The sequence below is a fragment of the Anopheles arabiensis genome, chromosome 2, assembly GCF_016920715.1.
Source record: "Anopheles arabiensis isolate DONGOLA chromosome 2, AaraD3, whole genome shotgun sequence".
NCBI lineage: Eukaryota > Metazoa > Arthropoda > Insecta > Diptera > Culicidae > Anopheles > Anopheles arabiensis.
In genome coordinates, this window is record NC_053517.1 from 6,037,737 (window position 1) to 6,060,360 (window position 22,624).

The 22,624-nt window shown below is 48.9% G+C and overlaps 3 protein-coding genes across 5 annotated transcripts in view; 2 read left to right on the top strand and 1 right to left on the bottom strand.

Moving 5' to 3' along the window:
- The first annotated feature begins 385 nt into the window (after positions 1-385).
- LOC120895385 lies at positions 386-11,090 on the top strand. The gene is made up of 7 exons (XM_040298696.1): positions 386-2,456; positions 2,545-2,627; positions 8,790-9,024; positions 9,156-9,307; positions 9,380-9,992; positions 10,067-10,648; positions 10,773-11,090. The coding sequence occupies exons 1-7, from the start codon at positions 522-524 to the stop codon at positions 10,992-10,994; spliced, it is 3,822 nt and encodes a 1,273-aa protein (XP_040154630.1). The 5' UTR covers positions 386-521; the 3' UTR covers positions 10,995-11,090.
- LOC120895386 (general odorant-binding protein 69a) lies at positions 2,705-5,085 on the bottom strand. Its single transcript, XM_040298698.1, has 3 exons — positions 4,782-5,085; positions 3,115-3,391; positions 2,705-3,039 (listed from the first exon to the last, which is right to left on the bottom strand). Exons 1-3 carry the CDS (start codon positions 4,875-4,877, stop codon positions 2,939-2,941), a joined length of 474 nt encoding a protein of 157 aa, XP_040154632.1. The 5' UTR covers positions 4,878-5,085; the 3' UTR covers positions 2,705-2,938.
- A 6,016-nt stretch (positions 11,091-17,106) lies between the features above and the next one.
- The window catches only part of LOC120908400 (bumetanide-sensitive sodium-(potassium)-chloride cotransporter), a 28,685-nt gene continuing 23,167 nt past the window's right edge, over positions 17,107-22,624 (top strand). For 2 of the 3 annotated variants that reach the window (XM_040319351.1, XM_040319353.1), the window contains exon 1: positions 17,107-17,265. The gene's annotated coding sequence lies outside the window, so the exon portion shown is untranslated. Of the gene's footprint in view, positions 17,266-19,620; positions 19,686-22,624 lie in introns of those variants that run through there. The other variant, XM_040319352.1, reaches the window with a different exon arrangement.

Consider the following 22,624-nt stretch of genomic DNA (forward strand, 5'->3'; position numbering starts at 1 on the left):
AACTGTCAAACGGTGCGGTTTGTTTGAGCAGAGTGACCAGAAATACCGATTTATCTGTATTCCTACCGATTTTTATATGTTTACCAACTCACAGATGGACGCCTCTTAAAACTACCGATTTTTCATTCGGTCGTTTAGTGGCCGTTGATTGGATTTGTGGCACTTGGGTTACCAATTCATACAAATAATCGAAATAGCTGCTGACAGCACATTCGATTTAGCACTGTCCTAAGCGACTGCGAGGAGCCCCGAAAACAGGGAGTCCTCAACGCTCAGAAGCAAAAGTGCATCTAAATCATTCGTTGAGTTAGAATTCCTAAATTCACCCCCCCCCCCAACACCGGGTCAACGCTTCAAAACCTACCAAAAATTATCGAAAAAATATTAAACTCCTACCGAAAACTGCCAGATTATTCTGGTCACACTGTGTTTGAGAGCGGCAATAAGCGCGTAAATTGTAAACAAACAGTTTCTTCGCACATCGTACGGTGGAAAGAAAGGTGTTCAGCGTTTCCGACAAGATGATTAAACGACCCTCAAAAAAGGATAGTGAAAATGAGATCCTGCGCATGCAGCAAGAGTTCTACGCGGAGCAAAACCGGGACGCAAACTTCCAGCCCGCAGCGAAGGTTGTGCGAGTGCAGCGCGATGGCGAAACGCCGGCAGCCAGCAGTTCATCGTCCTCGGCCGGTGGAACCGTCCGCCAGTCGGAGTTTGCCAAACGTCGAGCCCAACGGCTGCAGGCACAGCAGGCTACAACCCCAGCAACCGCTGCAGAAAACATGGCTACCGATGATGAGGCAGAAGCGCCCACTGAAGAGCAACCACCACCGTCGACGGAATCGTTGGTTATGGGAGAGGTTGTGGAGCGAAAGCCGGAGCAGACGTTTGCGGCCGATGTAATTCCGTCGACGGTGGAAGGGTCGTTCCCGAAGACGATGCACATTACGGCGTACCCGACAAAGTCACAGGCGGATGGACCAAAGAAAAGCATTTTTGCGCAAATGATTTCCAAGGGAAAGGCGGCCGAACCGCAGAAGAGTGAAGCGGTCGAGTCGAAAGACAAGATCGAGTTTGAGGAGCCGTCTGGCAGCGCACTGCTCGAGGGCTGGGACGCAACGGAAATACACAATGAAAACTTACGCAAGCTGAATCAGATGTCGATCGAGGAGATTAGCAAAGAGAGAAGCCACCTGTTGAACACGCTCGATCCGAAGCTGGTCGGGTTTCTTAAAGCGCGTAAAAAACCGACTGCTGCTGATGCTGCCCCGGTTGCTAAGGAACCTGCTCTGTCTGAAAAAGCAAAGGAAAAGTGTAAGCCGGTGGCGAATGCCGGTCTAGTTCCCGCCGGCATGGAGGTGCTGAAGGAGAAGGGCTCGGAACAGTGGATCAACTTTGACGTGCTGGAACCGGAGAAGCTCGAATGGACCAAGGACATTGAACGTAGCGTGAAAGAACTGAAACCGGGTGAATCGTACGAGGCGCGTTTCGATTGGAAGGGCGTTTTGCAGCCGTACGTGGCGGATACGAACCCGCAGCAAATGGACGACCGGGAGCTGTACCTGCACGGGGAGGACGCTCAACGGCCCGGTTACACGCTGCAGGAGCTGTTCCGCCTGGCCCGCTCGAACGTGCTGCAGCAGCGCATTTCCGCCCTGGGAGCCATCGCCGGTATGCTGAACATACTGAACCAAGGCTTTTACGATGGCGTACTGGAGCTGCCCGTTTCGAAGGTGTTCTTTTTCCTTCGCTTTGCGCTGGACGAAAACACACCGTCGGTGGTTGAGGTAGCTTCCCGTGCGCTAGCCAGCCTGTTCTACAACGATACCGACGAGATTCTGCTCGATACGGTGTTCGATACGGAGTACGGTATGGTGCAGCCGGAACTGGCACTCAACATCACCCACAGCCACGAAGAGGAACGGCGACAGCGCGAGCAAGAGATGGCGGCAGGTTTTGGGGCGATGAATCTTAGCGGAGGTAAGGGATCCCGCCCGCCACGTAAGGCCCACTTTAAGGCGAATCTGCCCGATCCGGACGATCCGGACGATGTGCACAATCGTGAGACGATGAACGATTTCCATCTGGCCGAGACGGACCTGATGGAGTGTCTGGTGCGTACGAACATACTGGAGCGCATCCGGTACATTCTGTTTGCGATGAAGCCGGAGGGTGCGACCGTCATCAATTGTACCAAGATGTTGATCCGTTTGGCACGCACCAGCGAGCAGATGGCGCTGAAGATTGCGACGAACGAGGCGCTGATCGGTGGGTTGGTGAAGAACTATCTTACCTCGATCGAGAGCCCGGAGCGTGAGCATCAGCCACAGCACGTGGTGTTGAAGTTGGTGCGAGTGTTGTGTGGCTATGGGGCCCATTTCTATGACCTGTATCTGAACCGGTTTCATGTGGTGCAGCTCGCGAAGCGTTACGTCTTCAGCAGGAAGGATATCGATGTGAGTAGCGGAGGGGAAGCCGAAAACGTTGCCCAATACTTTGCTGTATGCTAATAATTGTTTTTGTTTTTGCTTTCTGGTTTTATAGATGAGAATGATTCAAGTACAAATTGAAGCATTTCGGTTCTTTCGTTTGCTGTTGGACTGTAAGCCGGAAGACGAACTGTACAGGTAGGTGGAATTTCGTTTTAAACCAAACAAAAACATTTCTTTTCCAATCTTACTACGTAAATTAATAACATCTACAATTTCTCAAACATCTTGTCGTTTAATGAAATGATTAATAGCTGATTAATGCATTGCTTAATAACAAAAATCACATGGGTCCTGTACGCGTTGGTTGTCCTTTACTGTTAAACCTAGAGCAAAATTGCCTTCCCTAGCATGGAGCTGCAAACGTATCGCTAATGCTGAAACTGTACATTAAGTGAGATAGAAAGGTAAAACAAACACATTGGCAACGTTGGTCACGTGCTGCCGATTCACTCCAGCACCAGTAGGTGGCAGAATTTGATCACCTCGTCGTGCGCATTGAAATAACATTTGACCGTCTCGTAGGCGGTTTCGCACTTATCCGGCGTTACTGCAGCAAAAAAAAAACAAACAAACCAATTTTATCATTTCATCAACCCTGCAAAACACGGCCACGGTCACTTACCGATGTGGCTACATTCGCGCGTTAAATGGTCCACCGCTGCCTTCACGTCGTCCGGGATGATGTAAAGCAGCCGGTCGAGCAGGATGCGCCCGGTCGCCTCGTCCACCACGTCGATCTTGTCGAACAGGCAGTGGATGTAGCACTTGGCGGCCGGAGCTGTCGGTACGGTTCCATTGAGACAGGTGCGCAGCTGCTCCTCCGAGGCGCCCGACTCGGCGATACAAATTTCGTGCAACATTTTAGCCGGCTTTTTGTACCGGTCCGGTATTTCGAATGGCTGTCGACCGGTGGTGAGAGAAAAGGGATGGGAAGGGAAAGTTAGTCCGGTGCAGGAATAAAAAAAAAACATACTAAATACGACAGATGGGGAGAGTGTTTGCTGACAGAGCCCAGCTTGGCACTGAAAAGGTAAAACTAAACCATTCGGCTACTGTGATGTCGTTGGGAGCAGGGACAAAATCGGGTTTAAAATGAACGTTGGTGCAGCACGACGTGGAGACGTGTTTTTCCCCCTCCGTGAACTTGTCATGTAGCACTACGGGAGACGAGCAGGAAGGCTCAGCTGAAACCCGCACCTACTTCGATGTGCACTTTGCTAGATTGTATGAACTTCAGTTCTCGTCGTGTTGCAATATGGTAAACGAAAAAGTAGTCGCACCAAACTAGCAGAACGTGTAAATATTGAACTTGTGTAGCTGCAGGACATCCCCCGGATCCGGTAACACCTTGTTCGATAGAAGCAAGAGAGGGGGAAAAGTAACGTTTCCATTCGTTGGCAGAACCACAAAACCGAACGCTCTTTACCGGCTGCTGCAAAGAGCCTTATGACGCATAAGAGCCCAAACAAGAAGCAAGCAACTAAGGTAGCATGGTAAACGAAAATAAAGAAACTTCTTCTCGCTTGCAGATGCCGCGCCGGGAAGTTTTGGGCAAGTTTGACACGTGGGTAGCAGCACTATCGTATGGCATTGGGTGGGAAGAGGACATTTCCCATGGCATTTCCCGATGTGCGACATCGATAAACGCTCGGACGTCGTCGAACGCATAAAGCTCATTAAAGGCCTCCGTGGTCGATGATTACACGGAAGTAGCACCATAATTCCCGGGAAGATTGTTATCCCCGTGTTGATGTTTTCCCACCAATTACATTCGTTGTATCGTGTCGTCCGAGACGTAGACACTTCCCAGAAAAATGTTGAGAACCGTCCCCAAATCAGGCACGGAGATTGGGCGAAACTTTGTCGTAAGAAGTTTGTTTTTTACCCAAAGCAGTGAACATTTTCAAACTCCGTTCGATGTTGTGGGTAGAATTTCTTCGTTGGAAAGTCACGCATGAACCAGCGTGTTGTGGTGCTGTATGTGCTCCCCCTCCCTCAGAATGTTGTTTATGCCCGTGTCCGGGGATAAAGAACCATAACTTCCGTGAAAGGTTACGCTTTTGATGCGGAAGCGTGTCATGGTTTGATTTTTTAGATTTCTGTTTCTGAACAAGGATGCATGATACGGGGGGGGGGCAAAACTTTTTACCGAACAAATCCTGTTCCGTTTTGTAACTTTTGCGGTATCTTTTTCGTATTCGCACAGATTGGAAGAAGACGATCCGTAAATCCGTATGCAAACAGCGTACGGCACACACACTATCCAAAACGCGTGCTTATCAAACTTACGGCCGAAAGCACAATGTACATCGTCAGCAGGACGAGGACGACGACCAGGTTGCTCATCTTGTTGCGCGTATTCGAATATTCACACATCTTCCACATACGTACGCAGTCACACTTCCGGCAGCTTTCGCAGCTCGTTCGACGGCATCGGCATGATCCGATTCGACAGCACAGGCACAGGCACAGAACAGAGCGCAGAGTTCACGCCGCGGCGTAGAACGTTTCAATGTAATACGCGAGAGAACAAGTGCGCTTCCGGCGGCGGCGGCGTATACGGTGTGCTTTTACGCAAATTTTGTCACTTCATCTGTTGCGCTGGTCGGTTTTATGTGGGTGGGGCATGATTTGGGAGGTAAAACTCAACACGAATCTGCATATCATTTGCGTGAGAGTGCAACTTTAACACACCGACGCTCGTCAGGGTGATCATTCTGTTGGCCAAGTGCTTCCGGCACTAGGAATTGAGTGTTTTTTTTGAATATTGAACAATATTTCCGCTATGTTGTAAGGTTGTATGTAACTTTTAAAGAGTTCTCCCTAGAAGACGGATCAAAACACTTTGCAAAAGTGCAACTGCAAAAACAAAAAGCTGTGTGTGTGTGTGAACAATGACACAACAATCAATTACCATCGGTGCGTTACGAATGACCTCCCCCCTCACGCCAACCCATGCCCACCGAAAAGGGGACAGATCATAACCAACCACGTCGATTACCGCGGTGGTTCAATTGAATATTGATTAGAAAGTGGCGGTTTCATCGAGATGATTTCGCTTCCATTTTCGTTCGGTAATAACAGAGCACGGGAAGGCTGGGTGATGGGAGTGATTTGCATAAAACACCCTCTCTCACCCTCTCGCCGGTGACGTCCTTCGATAAATCACGACTGCACCTGTGGCGTACACGCGCGAACAGAGTTTCATTACGCAGCCAAACATTGCGCCGTGGAATAGTAAAACCGAGCAGTTCTGTCGGGGTACGCGTGTACTGATTGCGTGATTTTTGTGTGCGGGGCGCGTTTGGTAATGGTGATGGAAAGAGAGCTGCTTTTTAGGGATTTCCTATGAAACCCAGCCGATGTTTATTGTTTGCCATAAATCAATACGTAACACCGTGCAATTCAACATCGTGGCAAGTTGTCAGAGCTTTGGACTGCGGTACAAGTGTCCTGAATTGGTCTTATCGGTGGATCGAGCCACTTCAGTTACGACGTGCCAGAGCTTTGCTGCGCTTTTGTAAGGTATAGAAAGGACTTTACAGGGATTGATAGACCGATGCTATGCTAGCTGGTGCGCTTGACGATAAGAGAATTGTAATAGATAAGGAAATATCATCAACGTTGGATGGGATCTTTGTCATAAACGCGTAGATTACTAAAAACATGTTAAAAGTAAGATGCAGCTTCAAGCCAGCTTCGTGACAAGTGACTGAAGGATAAGTATTTCCTTGGGAATCCCTGAAAGTATTTCCTAATTTTAGAATAACCCGTTGACCAGGCCATCCTCTGCAAGTCATTCCAGATGCGATGATGATACAGAATACATTGATCTAAGGCGCTCATGTATAGCTGAAGGCTACAAAAGAAAACTGGCGGTAAAGAACCTGTGATTTTAGATAAACGAAGCGAAAATCAAACAAATGGTAGTACCACCAGTGGCTGTTCTAACAAATCCACACCTAAGTAAGGATGACATACAGATATATAGGACGCAGGTTTGAAACCGGCCAAGATTTTACCTTTGTCGGGTCAAAGGTCAACACCGTAAACACCATGGAAGCTAAGTTACGCGAAACGAGGCTGGCTGCTATCCATAGGAAATCTCGATAGTTTGAGGAAGCAGTTCACCTCAAAGAACCAGTTGTTAAGGCCGGGCTACATTGATCGTACTCGCAAGCGTAATTTCGATTTTTACTAGCGCATCTGGCGGCGGCTGACCGAAGCATTTTGTCAAACAATTTGGAGCCGCTTCAGAAAATACGTTAATTTTCCATGTTTTTTACTTAAATCGGAGGAGAAAAGTTTTGTAAAAAGTAGATGCACATGTCCTGCACGCATTGCATCCATTTACATGACAAAAAACGATGGAAAAACTACTTAATTAAAAGATTCAGCATGACCATTCTCTCGATGACCAAAAAAAGCTTCCACCAGCCGCCGCCAGATGCGCTAGTGAAAATCAAAATTACGCTTGCGAGTACGATCAATGTAGCCCGGCCTTTATGGTTGAAGTTGGGTGTATATCGTACCTTAATTATAGTACCAGTGCTCACATACGCATCTGAGACATGGACACTGTTCAAATCTGTTTGTGTGGAAGACATTGGACGAGCCGCTAAAACGACTAGCTATATCAGCTATAAAATATCAAGCTCGCCAAGCTCTGGTAAGCTTGCCACGCATGAAACCGGACGACCCAGTCCGTAACGTCCTGTTAGGTCGTCCACAACTACAGAGGCAAGATTGCGTGACCTTTAGACCAAGGTGCGGGACTGTTAGTGGGCTCGGATACACCTATAGAAGGCCAAGATCTCAAACCAGCGGTAGTATCGCATAAGTAACTAAGTTGACTAGACAGTGTCTTTACCATCGGACCAAGATGTTTTCATAGCTTCAGTACTCGGGAGCTGGGCTGACTTACTTAAGCTTCAAAAGGTTCTCCAATACCAACATGTGGATGTTTAGTGAAGATTTAGTGAAGGTATTCTGAGGAGCTTGGCAGTTGTTCTGGATACCAAAAGAGGTCATGTAAAATACTTCTGAATGAATTCAATTTTTTTTCGTATCAGTGGAATGACAAGGTCTTCTGCGACAAGATCTTCGTCCTCCAAGACCATCTCTCTCTCTCTCTCTCTTGTTGGCCTGCTCACGATAGAGCACTTCGACGTGACATGACCACGTCAACGGTCATTCTCTAGGATGGTCGGTCTCCGACAGGTCTCGCTTCACCTAGTCCAGCCATCGAGTTCGCTGTGCTCCCCTGCGCCTTAGGCCGAACTGGGGATCTCTGTCGAACACTTTCTTGGTGGGGCATGAGTCGGCCATCCTCTTGACATGCCCCAGCCTTCGTCATCGTCAGGATGCTCGGTTCGCCGTACATCTCAGCAAGCTCGTGGTTCATCCTTCTCCTCCATGCTTTATGCTCGAACACACCGCTAAAGATGGTCCGTAGGATGCGTCGCACAAACACGTCCAGAGTGTTTGCATCCTCCGCTCGGATTGTCAAAAACTCTTGTCCACAGAGGACCACCGGGCGAATCAATGTGCGATATATCTCACATTTGGTGCGGGCTTTAAGTCTTCTGAAGCTCAGCAGTCGGCCATAGTATTGACGATTCCCCTGTACAATGCGTCTCCCGATTTCGCTGCTGATGTCGTTGTCCGAAGTAACGACTGTTCCAAGATAGCAGAACTCCTTTACTACCTCGAGATTGTCGCCGTTAACGAATACACTGCTTCCCAGATGGTCTGAGTCTCCGGCACGTCTTCAACCATATCCCTATCTTATCTACCGATCACAGATGTCTATATCTACAGACCATTTTAGGATATATTCTGACTTATAAAAGTTCCATACAAAAGTATGAATGACCCTTTCCAATGCCAAGTAGAAGAGGAGCTAATCAAGCTCATCCTCATTGTGGTGTCCTGTGATATTAGCAAAAGACCTAAAGAGTTTTCCATCCACATTCGCAAGGACATAGTGATGGTTTTGATGATTCTAACAAGCCTGGTAGTTCTAATTCAATTACGAAGCTAAAAGAGGTGATTTTATTCAACATCAGTCCCCCAAAATGCGGTCCGTTTCCACATCTCAATGATCCTGTTGTTCCTGTGTACTTCAAAAGCTTCTCATTGTGGCGACTTACGCCTACTACGTTGAACAGTTTGATGAGCAACCATTATGTGGCTCATTGCTTCCCTTATTAGATGCTCAATCGTTTCGTTTATTCATACTGCTCACCTTTCTCTTCCTCTCTCTCTCTTTTTTCTTCCCCAATCCACCACCACTAGCGATCTTTGGCCCGCCCTGTGCTACCTGCTCCAGTGGCACTATCAGCATCTCATTTTCGACGAGAGTGGCCCATTTATCATCCGCCAGCATGCCGTCGCCTTGTTAGCCCTAATTGGCCCGGGGCTGCAGCGGGATGCAGTTTGCTCCCGTGGCGATGCATCGTCGTTTGGCGAAAAACTGTTCGCCTGCTGCTCGAAATGGTTCACCGCGGCCGAACGGAACGGTGCTAACGAGGTAATTAATTATCCAAGCAGCAGCGCACTCGGAATAAAATAAGCTTTGCTGACACATCCGCAGAACGGTTTCGGTTCGAACATCCCGAGGAACTTGTTAACTTATGGTGTTGTTCTTCTTCTCGTTCTCAGTTCTCGCAAAAGATCCTGCTGGCCGGATGTCTTTGGATGGTGGGCCGAGCCCGGGCAGCGGTTGGCATGGAAGCGTACAGAACGTTCCGGGCGAAATATCTCGCTCCCTTCGTGCGCAGTTCGCGGTTCCGTGAAATCATCCAAACAATAAGGTATGTTTGTGGTGCTGTGGATAGCAATTACTTCGATACTGACAACGCTTTTTTGTCCAATATCCTCTAAAGTTCATCTTCGCTACTGCTGACGCACTTTGAAGACCGTTCGCAATACGGTATCGAGTCGCTGCCAACGCTGGGTGCGGTACAGGTGCGTCGAAACCAAACCGTCCCGACACTAATCGTTACGAGCAGCTATCCGGTGTTTCTGCTCCATGCGCTACTTCATCTAACCGGACAGAAGAAGGAGGAGCTGGAGGAGGTGGACACACGATTGCGGGAAGACATCTTTGGGAGTGCTTCACCCCACCGGTCCTACCTGGAAGCAGTCTGCCGACGAACTCATAATGCGGAACAACAACAGAGTTTGATTGGAAATTGGTTTGTCCAAACGATCGAACAGCGCTATCTGCTTGATGTGTTGGAGTTCGGTTTGGTGGACTCTCCAGCACTGGAGTCGGAGAGAAGCGCAGTTCGTTCGTGCCGTCTTCAGCTCGCGTTCTTCCTAACCTTCTCGCTTAGTGAAGCGTTTTATCCCGCAATCGTGAAGCTGTTTGATGATATCATTTTCAAGCTCGACTACTACGGCTGCCGGGCGGCGGAGCTCGCCGTTACCGGGGCGGACATGCAGCGGTGGAAGTTTAACTACAAACTACTGACCCAACGCGCGATACAGAACGAGGTGGGAAATTTCAATCAAACATTTACTTCGCCCCCCAAAAAATCGATACGCTCACCTCTGTGTTTGCTCAACAGGTCAATCTCGCACCGGCACGGGCCGGATTAACGGCAGCAGAATGGAAAACGCCCCTTCTACGGAGCACCTGGCCCTACAGCCCACTGTACCTGCTGGTAGAAAAGCTGGAGAAAGGTCCGGCCCACCGGCTGGAGCAGCTTACCGAAACCGCCATCATTGGGAGTGGGTTGCGGTTCTCCGAGCTGCTGGAACGGGCTGGCGGTATGGCAATTGCCAGCCCAACCGAACGGTTGATGTATCTGATGGCAGCGTTTCTTGGCCCGGACTCAAAATTCCTCGAACCGGACCTTTCCGCACTGATCGAACGGCGGCTGGCGGAGCTGCGGACCTTCGCCAGGAAGGAGGCAGGACAGCGGAAGGAGGTGTTTGAGTTCGAAACGGCCAAAATGGAAAACCGTAAAAGCTACTACGGGCTGTACCAGCTCGCGCTGGACACGTTCCAAAGCTCGAGCTACGGGCACGGTGGGTTCGGGTGTCTGCTGATGGTACCGCTCGCCCAACGGTACGACGTTCGCTGGCGCAACATGGTCTGGTCGGAGTACGTTGCCGTGCTGCGATTTATCACCTGTGACGAACGGGAGGTAAGGAAGTCAACTTCACCCGGTATCGATGGGTGGTTCGATTTGATTATCCTGCCTATTCTCTATCTCTCTCCTCTCTCTCTCTCTCTCTCTCTCTCTCTCTCTCTCTCTCTTTTTTTGTCAGCTGTTTGGTGCGCTGGAGGAGTACTTGGAGCCGGCGGAGACGGACATCGTGCTGCTACGGTCGTACGGGCAGGCACTGAACTCGAACCTGCTACGACCCGGATCGATACCGCATCGGGTGGCCAATCACCACGTTCAGGCGTACCGCTCGAAGGTGAAAGTGATGCCGGAGCAGGAGCAACAGGACAACGGTAGCAGCAGCAGCAGGAGCTACTGTCACTAATGAAAGCAAACGGTGCGAGAAAGTATCGGGTGCGATAAATAAAGCGTAAATTACGCTGGGCCCTAGTTGGTTGGCCTCTTCGCAGCACCAGCACCAGTGGGTGTGTTTTGTGTGTGTGTGTAGAGTGGGGTGGGATGGGGGATGTATCCGGAGGTGAATTTATCACGCGTCCTTGTGGCCTGCTTTTTGCGAGTGAGTGACACGCTCGAGTGCCACATAAGCTTTAATGGGCTGGGAAAGAGCAACCAGACTGGGTGTTGCAGCATTGCGTAGCGAAGCCTAGTAAGGCTTAAGGTGCGTTCAGCTGGTGCTGGTGAAACAAATGCCGGAACATTATCGTTGCGTATCTTCGGTTCGTTAGCGCTTAGGGCAATGCTTTATATAAACCATCATTCAAATACTATGGATCGCTGGGGAATTAAAGGCAATATCCTTGCTGCTTGCGATGTTGAATGCTTCCCACTAAAGAGAGAGGGAAAAAGAGAGAAAAAGAGAACTGTAAGTCATATTTATTGTATCGTATCGACCCATTTGTTCGACAATGTCGTATGTCGAAGTGCTATTCCGTGCCCTCAATGTCTTCTCGTTTGATAGAGTCTGGCGTCCGAAGGGCAGCATCCGACCGGGGGGTGGGCGCTGCGACCGATAATACTGCGTTCCAGTGTGCTGCGACAGATTGCGCGTTGTGGTAGCTGTTTTGCACCACCTTTAAACCGCTTCGTCCCACAATCTACCCCTCCCTACTACATGGTACAGCGTAAAGCACGCGCGTTCGAACTTACCGAGGCGTGAAGCTCGTGGCATTCCGAAGGATGAAATTTCGCAATGCTCACCTCCCTACACGGCCCCCCCCCACGTTGTCGTTGGCGTATTATCCGTCGCGGTACCGAAATCCCGCCATCTCGGCAATCGGTTGACTGACTTTGGGCGTACGGTCTCGGTTGTGATGCTGCTGCTGTTGGCACAACGCTTTCACGCTTCCATGCCGAACGGAAAACATCCGATTCCCATCCACCCGATGGGGAATGGGGGAGGGGGGGACCAGGAGACCAACGTTCCCTTATCCCGCCGCATTTTACACCTTGCGAGGAGTGTACTTGTGCCTTGGGCTTCTTCTTTTCATCGAATAATGTACTTGGGAAGCTATCGAGAGAAAGAAAGTGGTGGAAAGTCTTGGGCTGATAAGGCGCATCCGAAAATAAAGTTATGCTAGCTGGTGTTGTGTCTCGATGGGTGTAAATGGGGAACGGGAGGTGGGTGTTTTCGCGCTCGACACCAAAGCACGTGCAAGCCAGAAGCCCGATGTCGGTTCGGTGTCTCTTCAGGTCGAAATCAAACGATAAAGCGGATGGAATGGGGCAGAGGGAGTTAGAAAAAAGTTGCTCGCTAGAATAAAAATACACACCGCCAGAGGCTTGGAGCTGTCCTTTGCTGCTTTGGTTCTCCCGCGTTTGCCGTCACCTTGGGTGAGATAATTTAATTTAAAGATTAAATGTCTGGAACTGAACTGCGGTGGTATGCTGCCGGGTGTATCGTGTTCCGATTGTAAGACAATAATCCCACGCTTGGCGCTTTTGTGTTCAGCTTCCTGTAGCAGCGATCAATTGTGTGTGATAAAACAAAAAATATAAAATCCTCAGATAATGCTCGTGGCAGGGAAATCCCACAAATAGCTCTTGCTGTCGCTTGGTAAAGGCCGTTCCGGTGTCCTGATTTTATAAAAATCAGGCGAAAGGGATAAATTAATTCATAAATGCACACATCATTGTTGCAGCAACAATCGCACAGCTCCAAAGCCCCCCGGAGTGGTCCAATCGATCGGTTAATCATGCGTCACACTAAACGGTTAATTATTCCCGCCCATTAAAAACGGCGACAACATCACATAATCGGCAAACAATACTGGAGGATGTCTGTCGGACGGGCCAAAGAGCCATCCATTTATCATTCGTGTGCAATTAATTATCATCAATTGGCGCTTCACGGCGTTCAAACGATGAATGAAATGCTCCGAACCCCGGGTACGCGGTGTGAAATCGGATTCCGAGATGAGACGGCGTGTGTGTGAATGTGTGTCACTGAAGCACCTCACTCCACCCGATTGGATGACTCAAATATCGTCTCCTAAAAGGGGTCAAAGATGGGGTGCTAAGGTTAAGTGCTTAATGTGTAGACCTGAGTCGGTCTGTTTGAGGGAGGGTGGTGGGAGGTCGAATTAGTCACGATGGAATTGACACCGCCACCAATACCCCGCGCGCGCTATGTTGGAATTTGGGAGTGCCAAGCACCAACGCGGCAACAAGTAGCAACCAGCACGGTTCGTTGCCTACTACAACGCTTGTTATGAGTTTTCTCTGTGCGTGTATGTTTACTATCATGTTTCCATCGCAGCATGCTGGATTTGTGATGGAGGATGAATGCAATCGTTCTTGTTTGGAAGTTGTTGTCGAAGATGCCGAAGACTGTTGTGTGTGTGTTGTTGGGAATTAGTCAAACAGACCAGGCAGGAGCCTGCACAGGTTAATACTACGTACAAGTGTTTCCAATTTCGTGCCACTCCAATTGCTCGGGGTTTCGGCATTCAGCTTTCCTTTGAACAACTTGCAAAACCGTGGCAGATGGACGCTTACCGTTTCCCGAGTTCTGCGCCGAATGTTGATTCTATTTCGGTACAACATCAAAGGGCAAGCAAGAATGAATTTAATTTTCAACATTGAATTAGGACCATTTACGGGTAAGACCTGTCGAACGCTTGCCGTGGAGTGGCTTTTATTTTGGTCTTTTGCTGTTTCTTGTAAAATCCATTTTTAATCCTCCATTCCAGCAACAGGAGCCTACAAATTGAATCACCACTCGGTTACGTTGACATACGAAACAACTCTCCAAAATATTGAATCTTATTTAGTGTTTTTGTTTTTTTTCTTCTTCCAAGTCATCGTCTCATTTGGGATTAATTACGTAAGACAGACCTTCCCATCAAAACGTTACTAGCGGTTTAGGGAAGACATTGAAACCACCTGCCTGTATGGGTCCCACATCCCCCATCAAGAGAGCAGTTAACCCCCGGTTCTGACGTCACATAGGCAGCATATGGGAGCATATTGACTTCACGTGCCTTGGTGACCCTACCGAACGGAGCAGTGCGTGTCAGTATTGAGTTTCGCATGTCGCGCACATCGCACCCACTAACACCATCACCACCCACAGCCGTCACAGTGAAATTTATTACAATTCGCTTGTAACGAAGAGCGGAGGCACTCCACAGCGTCGGAAGAAGGTTCATGGGTTTGCGAAAGCAAAAAAGGCTGCTAATTAATCATCATCAGGAGAAAAAGACGAGGTATGTTGGGCTGTTTCACCCAACACACACACACGCACAGAATTGGGACTGTAACCGCATAGATCCCTCAGCATCATCTCCGTTGCTTGGTGTGGCAAGCCACAACATTGCCCACCAGCACATGTGATGATGATGACCCATCCATCCAGCCGGTCGAATCGATTTTCTGCCCAACCCAAAGGAACCCCACGCGGCTCTAAGAGTCAATGAAGTCACGTGCCTGGTCCGTCGCTGTCGTTGTGCTTTGGCGCCAGGTGGGGGATACAGCCGGTTGCGTTTTGGTCTCACGTGAAGCCTTTCGAGAATGGTAGCCAGCTGGCAAATCGAGAATAAGAATGATGTAACACCGGGCCGTCGTTCGTCGAGGGCTTGCCAAGCACGTCTGGCTGGGCACACAGACGGCGAAGAAGGAACCGAAGCGTGAAAATGCTGTGTGATGCATTTTTTACACCGAGTGCACTTTTAATAGTTTCGTTGACCGTGAAACGGCGAACGGTGGCGCGGACACGATAGGATGAAAGCAAAGCATAAATCACCCAACCGGGTTGATTGATGTTTTGCTTTCGGGGGTGAGCATTGCATTAAATTTGATTTTACTCCATGCGGCGCTGCTTTAAACTTTAACCCGTAGCTGTGCTGGCAGCGATAGATTATTGTCCTTCTAGGATCGTCCATAAATGATAATATTTGAGGAACGGAAAAATCCACCGAAAGAAAGAAGATGAAATTGAATTCATATCGTGGTGCGTTTCAAATAAGGATGGCAATATTCGGACCGAATATTATGGCTAAAACGGCCGATAAACAAACAAGTTCGGGAAGGATACCGTGGCAGACTCATACTGATCGCAAAAGAGGCCCTTTTTGCGTGGGAAGCGCAAAACCGAAAACAATAGCTTCATGGAACTTGGCTTCGATTCAACGCCCACAGAAGTAACGATGCCGTTCTTCTACTCGGAGCAACGGAGTGCGTAACCAGTACGCAAGCACGTGTCCAGGATCGGATATGTATTGGGTAAGTATACGTTTATATTGTTTGCAAACCCTACGGAATCCGCCCAGTCGCCGCAGCACGACGTTTCATAAACAAAACGCCTAAAGTTATGCATCTGTCATGTCAAAACTAGCTCTTTTAGATAGTGGCTATCAATTGCTTCTTTTCTTCTACACATAATACAATTTAAAGATCATTTGTTCTTCGTTTGCATATGACGAATGTAACCATACTTGAAGGTTATGAGATAGCTTTCGTATTACTCATAGCGAATTCCCAGCCATGACGAAACAGGAAGTAGTAAATCCGAGCCATTGCGTCACCAACCGCTGGCCGTCTTGAGTTGGTGCATTATTATTGTATGTTATTTAAATTTATAACGCTCGACAGTAATAAAAAGCACGGAAAACAAAAGATAAGCGACACTGCTCATACACCCGGTAGCACACCATCTTCTGTGGTCGTGTGTCGCTTACTGCTAAAGAGGACCAAATATATGTTGCCAAATGGCAAAGCGGTGTTAAAACGGGCCGCTGCCAAAATCGGTTCCAGTTCGTTGATATTCTCCCGGCAGGTTCGCCAACGGTGATCGATTCGGTCGGCGCACTTGGCTGATCACGATTCATTGAACCTGGGAGCTCTTTCTCTCTCTCGCTCTTTCTCTCTTTGCACTGGTCCGCGGCATGTTTATTTTATCGCGGCTTTAAATTTTGTTTACCACCACTCACCAGTGACATCACAATTAATTATTCTCTAACACTCGTTGCCGCCGTCGCACGTGCTACGGGGCGGCTCGTTCGATCGAATGAATGAGGAGCTATCCCCCGATTGAGACGATTAGATGAATCAATTTACATACAATCATCATTGCCTGATTGCTTGCCCCCGTGTGCTAGACATTAGACAGAACCGAGGCGAGGGATCGAGCTGCAGCGCACACCAGAAGCGTTTCTTCTCAAGCGTGAGAGCTCATCCGTCAGTTTGGATTAATTATCGCATGACAAGATCGCTTCGCACGTGCTTCCGATGTTTTGCTCTTGCCTGGCGGGACCGTTGCCGAGCCACAGGATAAGGAGTTAGTGTGCATTTGGGGTATGCCGACGGACCGACGCCAGGAACCGGAAGTGCGCGCGGAACACTCTGCGCAAACTTCAGTGTGTAAGGCAACGCAGACCAGGCATGGTGTTAGTGCCGCGCTTTAGAAAAGGCGAATGTTTTTTTGTTGGTGTGTGCTTGTGCGTAATTTTGAAAATATGAACTGACAAAACGTCAACTCGGTAACGCAATCAACGGTCACTTCTTTCCCCTCATCGCAGCAGGCGCAGGGAAATATATTGTTCTTGTCCGTTCCTGTTCCGTGTGTGCGTGTTTCTATTGTTTAGTGTGTGTTTTCTACCATATTTTTGTGCTGTGGTGTTAGTTTGGAAGGACGCAGGGGGATTTCCATTCGCCGGGGTCCAAACCGGGTTCTGCAGTGTTGGAACATGGAAATGCAAAAAAATAAAAGAAGGGCTAAAATGATTCCTTTGCAACAGCGCCGGAATATCTGCATGCGTTGCGCGTTGTAAACAAAATGCAAGAGAGTGTGTGAGAGAGAGAGCGCGCGCGCGCTCGCGACCGGTAAAGGGGCGAGCGAAAGAGTTGAGCGATTGCTGGAGCGAGAGAGAGCGCGCGCGCGCTTGCTGGAAGAGAACATTCGGCGAACCGATTACGAGAGTGAGAGAAGCACCAGCGGCGTTGAGTGCGCGTTTGACTTTACACGCGTATAAAACTGCTGTTGCGCGAAATCGGCGGCTTTTGTTCGAGCGTGTCCCTCGTCAGTGCGGTTTGGCGACGCTTTTGGTGTCCCGTTTTTCGACGTGCGGACGTGCCTCAAATCCAACAAGCAAAAAAAAAGGCAAGTGAAGCCGGATCCCGCAGCCCGCCGGATCGCGCAGGTTAGTTTTGCGGTGGTAAATTGAGCGTGACCAGACAGCGATGCGCGACAGTGAACCGTCCGCCGGCGTGGTGGCAAATCGTGGCCAATAGTTTGGCGTCAAAGTTGTGCTATCGCAATCGAAACACAAAACTACCGGCGAAACCGGGGATTAGTCAGTAAGAATGTAAACTCGTCATCGGAGACTCTCTCGAGTGCCGCGTGTGTTTGTGTGTCATCAAGTGCAAGGGTGATTACACAGCGCGCGATGTTCCCTGATAGTGCGTGTTCTCTGGCAGGAAGAAATCTCGATTCTGTTCCCTGCCCAGTAAAGATGTACATGTGTGTGTGCGTGTGTTTGTGTGTGTTGTTTTCCCTTCTTTTTAAACTCGAACAAACGGAACATTCGGACCTATCGTTCCTTCCCCGCTCATTCCACCGAGCCAGTTTATGAATGATAGTGGAGGGTCCAAGCGAAGGAGAAACGGGTTTTTGCCACGGTTCAAGGCAGCGGCGGCCGGTTGAGTGGACTTTGAGTTTGAGAGTTCGATTCGAAGCTCGAACAACGTGCCGATGGCCACGCGGGAATGGGCGGGAAGAGAGTCCCAATTGGCCTGGACGGGCAGAGTCGCGCAGTCAGTGCAGAAGGTTTCTTTTTTATTGCATTGCGCAAACTGTGTCTGTGTGTGGCGGTGAAAGTTTCGGGTCCGAATCGAAGGTTCAAGTTCGCCCCTAAAGTGTCCTACAGAGGAGTCATCGAAAAGCAAGAAAAACTGATCGCCGCTGAAAAGGAAACCCTCAGTGTGTGTGTGTGTCTTTCCGTTTGTCTGAGCCGTTTTTGTTTCGGTTGTTTGTCACACGCGCCCAAACTACCCTTTGCCGAAGTGGCTTCCGGTTTCCGGTTGGCTCTGCCCCCCCTTCCGTTGCAATGGCTTCCGGGATGTTGTATGGGTTTTTTGTTCCGCTAGCGCTTGCACGGTCCCATTTCGTCCCAACTGTCATGTTGTTTTGGTGTTTTTTGCCCGTTTGTTTCCCTTTTGACAACTCCCATGGTTTCCTTTGATGTAGTTTTTGTTGTTGTTGCTCCACGAGCCTTCTCCCGGACATGGCAACCAAGAGTAGTCACTCCAGAAGAATGTACCTTATTATTTTTTGCGTTAACAACACTGCGTACAAATCGGATATGAGTTTAGCGATCGAAGAAGCCGGAGACACGGGCCACGGAAGCACAAATACCAATGGCAAAGAATCCATACGAATAAGCGAGAACATGAGTCACGCGAATGTTTGGGAAAGACCTAAAATTGGAACACAACATTCGGCAAAGCAAAGGGGGTCACAAGAGCAGAGCAGTGTGAGCGTGTGTGAGCGGACTCGTGTGTGGACCATGTGGGGGAGCGGGAACAGGCTTGTAATACGAACCGGCGATTAAACCCATCATCAGCGGGCGTGTGCAATCATCTGTGAAGGTTCCATTTCCGCCCGGCTCTCATAGAGGGGGGCGCACCCAGCAGAGGTTCTTCCCGCGGCAAAGAATGGCGCCAAAAACTGTGGTGGTGGTGCGGCTTTTAATCCGCAGTGTGTGTGAGTGTAGCGTTTTAAAAATTTGAAGAAGTTACACACGCGTGTGTGTCGGTTGGCCACGACCTAACGCCAGAACAGTGGGACAGCGGAAACAGTATAAACCACATGCCGGGAGTGTATGTTAGTGACTGGAAAGAACTGTGTTAAAGAACGAAGAAAAGCAGCATAGCATACTGCGATCTATAGGCGAAGAGTGGCGTGAAATGGACGTGTGTGTGTATGTTGGGCAATCCCTTTCGGTGTTTCGAGTGTTTGGCCGTCGTGAGTGCGTATGTGTTTGATGTTGATGTGGTGTTTTTTTCTGTGTCTTTCACGGCGAGACAGATCTTTTTAAACGGTCTTGCTTTATTTCCCATTTGACCCTTTCGGGTACTTGACGCGGTTTTTTTTGTTGGAACGTGGTATAATTGTTGGAATTCGATTTTTTCTCACCCTTTACCGTATGTGTTACGAGTGTGTATCGCCGTTTTCTTTTATTTATTTCGTTGTTTTTGTGTGTGTGTGTGTGTGGATGTTGTGAGATGTTTTCATTCCTTTCGGCGGATGTGTTACAAGTGTTTGTTTGGTGTTTTTTTGTTTGTTGCTCTTTCCTTTCTCCATATTCAGTGCGAAACTTTATTCGCCAAACCTCGGGCGATTAGCATCGAACGATACACACGCACAAACAGAGAGACAGCAGCGAATTGTATGCTGTGTAGCATAATATTGACACAGTTTGTATTACTCGCGCGCGCACTACTACCACGTGGGGGAGGGGAGGGGAGGGGGTGGTTGGGTGGTGGGTCGAATCCCTTTCTTCTGCGCGGAGCAACAAACAAATAGTCGCGAACAACCCAAAAACTTCTCCCCACAATTCATGTAAGTTTTATGCTTTTTGCCTACCGATTTCATCCGAATCATTATGATGCAGGCCTTTTGTGCAGAAAGCTTTCTTTTTTTTCTCCCGTGCACACAACAAACAAAACCTTTGAGGTCATGTTTGTCCCGGGCCCCATTCTTCGTTCGCCGAAGAAGATAAATAACGCCAATCGGCCCCAAGCGGACCCCAGCGGCCGTTGGCGCCCTTCCACTTTACAATGACGTCAGAGAGCGAAACGAAAGGTTCGCTGTCTAGGGGAAGAGGCTGATTTGCGGGGGCTTTTTTCCCGAAAATATGACTACCAAGAAAAGATCACAATAAACCCCAATTCCTTCTCAAAGGGATGTGTTTGGGATGGATTGCTTTCCCTTTGCGGAATCAATTCTGCGTAGTTATCTCGTTTTTCAACGTAGTTCTCATGCTTCGTTCTAGCTAAGCGTTGGAAAAAGTATGTAGCGTTTCATTCTACTTTATCGCTTCAAGTTCGATAGCTCGATCGAGCCGATTCTCTACCGTGGGTGGCATACTGCAAACAAACTGGCACCGTACAATGTATTTGAATGGCCTCACCGGACGTTACACACAACGGGCACACAACAGCGCTGATGCAGGGGATATGCGGTGTTTATGTCAACGTGCTTAGAACTACACATTTGCACAATGCATACCTTCTTGATCGGCTTGATGGCACCCCCTACATCACCTGCCCCAGAGTGAGGGCCTTTTGGGCAGCCGAGGGGAACCGGAGGAGGCTTACGTCAGTTCTGGCACACTGTTCAATTGTCATCTGTGGCCGCTCGATTGTTAGTACAGTTTTATGAGCTCCACATGCCCGTCTTCTACCGGTAATGCTCTTCTCCCCGTAGTCATCGATTTACACTTACAGCGGCGAGTGCAATAATTGTTGAAATGATGTGCCCTCCGCGACTTATAAATAGCGTTTTAAGTTGATATGGCCGCAGTAGTACGGTGGGAAGGAAGAGCGGCCGGCTGGGTGTGGGGTATTAATCGCAAATAATGAGCCGCTAATGCTTCCTCCGCCACAACTATCCGCTGGAAGTACTAACACTGGTCCCCGTGGCTGAAGCATTGCACATTAACCTTTTGTTGCGGCGGCGGCGGCGGCGGCTGGGTGATAAAAAAACGACGGGGTTTGAAATTAAAAGCAGTTTCGATGGCATTTTCGATTGCAGGCAAAGTTTGATGTCGTTCGTGGTTAATCTGCTTCTGCTGTGCAGTGGGATATGTCGCAAAATGTCGTAAAACTATAACACCATAATGAAGCGTTTGTTGCATTGTTGTGGCTCATTAGATGCATTGGTAGGGGAAGCAAATTGAAGGGAGCTCCTTATTTTTAGTTTTGGAGTTTGTAAAAAAAGGTCAACCTTACTTGCCTTTAATGCTCTTTCACTTCAAACGAGACCGCAAACCGCACTCACGTTTTGCGCTTCTCCCGCGTCTCACTAATTAGCGTAATGAAATTCAAACTGTCTCCCCGTAATGACTGTTTGGGGTTTGCTGTTTTATTGTTTAAATGTTGTAAGCGAAACGAACGACAATGTTGCTGTATCAACACTTTGATGATGTGTTTAAAAAAAGGACCGAGCAGAACAGCAGTCCATCCAGCATGTCAACCGAACCCTCTTGTCCCTCTTGCGTAAGGTTTGGGTCGTAAGATTAATCTATTTTAAATTGACATGTCCTCTTGACGCTTGCTCGCTATCCTTGTTTAATTCCTTGCTCGGCAGAGATTGGCCCGATGTGTGCGTGTGTGTGAATGTCTGTGTTGATTAAATCTTTAACCCTGATGTTTCATCTCAAAACGTTCGTGTCCTGAGGTCGATTAAGACACTTTGCATTGTTTGGCCGTAAGGGCCACCAGCTCTCACTTCCTCAAGGTATCAATTCTCAGCACGAATACAAAACCTCCCGTTCAGGCAAAACCTTCGTGGTTCCGTGGTTCACCCCATTCGTGGACAGTTCAGAAGTCATGCAATTGACTGGCTGTGTGCGTTTGCCCTGCTGTGTGCACAGGGAGATGTGAGCACCTAATCGAGCACTAGACACGCGCCCGCGCCCTGCCCAACGATAAACGGCCTGTTTGGCCAAAGACAAAACTACGGCACGTTTCCTTCGTGTACTTAATTCGACCCGAGGGTGACGATGACCGGGTTGCTGCTGCTGCCGGTTGTCTCAGTCTGTTCGTCCGGTCGGCAGTGGGGTCTATTCGCGCTCTGGCCAAACCGCACCACACCACGAGAAAGGAAATTATCAATAAACGTAAATAAACCGGCCATACCTTGCGGTGGGTTGCGGTAAGAGAGATCGCTCCAAACGATCGCCGCCCCTTGTGCGCTTGTGTCTTACCGAACACCGGGGTCCGTGTAATGGGGAGCTGGTGATCTCCTCGTCCTCGGTCACCGTTTGCCGGTCCCCATGTTAAGCTGATAACGCTGAAGGCGGACTAGAACATTAGCATTTTGGAGAGAGAGGTTGGTGAGATGTCGATGTGCTTCTGGGATGTAGGTCGTCACCAATACGCCGATGTCGGAGGGCGAAGGAAATTTGAGGCGAAAAGTGAAACACAGAAGGGGAGGACCTAGTGGTTACGAAACGTGGCCAAACAATGTCAAGAGCGAAAGTCACCTAAGCGTGCATGTTTGTGTGAAGTTCCAGTGTGGAGCTATCGTAGATCTCGCGTACTGATCCGCTTCCGATTTGTGCCTAATATTAGTCCCTTTTAAGCCGCTGAACCTCCTGAGGGGGTCTGAGCAAAACCGGTGCAACCGGAGGAAGTGGAAGTTAAATTCTTTCGCCCCTGCAAGCTCGGCAGCAAAATCGCAAACTAGCCGACAAACACCGGATGGTGGTTGGATTGAGGGAGAATTTGAAATTTAAATTTTCGTCTAACCAACTTAATGAACGGTGGCGACGCGCG

Bases quoted from the DNA above. Each gene is read 5' to 3' on its own strand.
- LOC120895385 (XM_040298696.1), top strand. From the start codon at position 522: ATGATTAAACGACCCTCAAAAAAGGATAGTGAAAATGAGATCCTGCGC. The intron at 9,308-9,379 runs GTATGTTTGTGG...TATCCTCTAAAG, and splicing joins GAAATCATCCAAACAATAAG to TTCATCTTCGCTACTGCTGA. The intron at 9,993-10,066 runs GTGGGAAATTTC...TTTGCTCAACAG, and splicing joins AACGCGCGATACAGAACGAG to GTCAATCTCGCACCGGCACG.
- LOC120895386 (XM_040298698.1), bottom strand. From the start codon at position 4,877: ATGTGGAAGATGTGTGAATATTCGAATACGCGCAACAAGATGAGCAAC. The intron at 3,392-4,781 runs GTAAGTTTGATA...ACCGGTCGACAG, and splicing joins TGTACATTGTGCTTTCGGCC to CCATTCGAAATACCGGACCG. The intron at 3,040-3,114 runs GTAAGTGACCGT...TTTTTGCTGCAG, and splicing joins GCGCGAATGTAGCCACATCG to TAACGCCGGATAAGTGCGAA.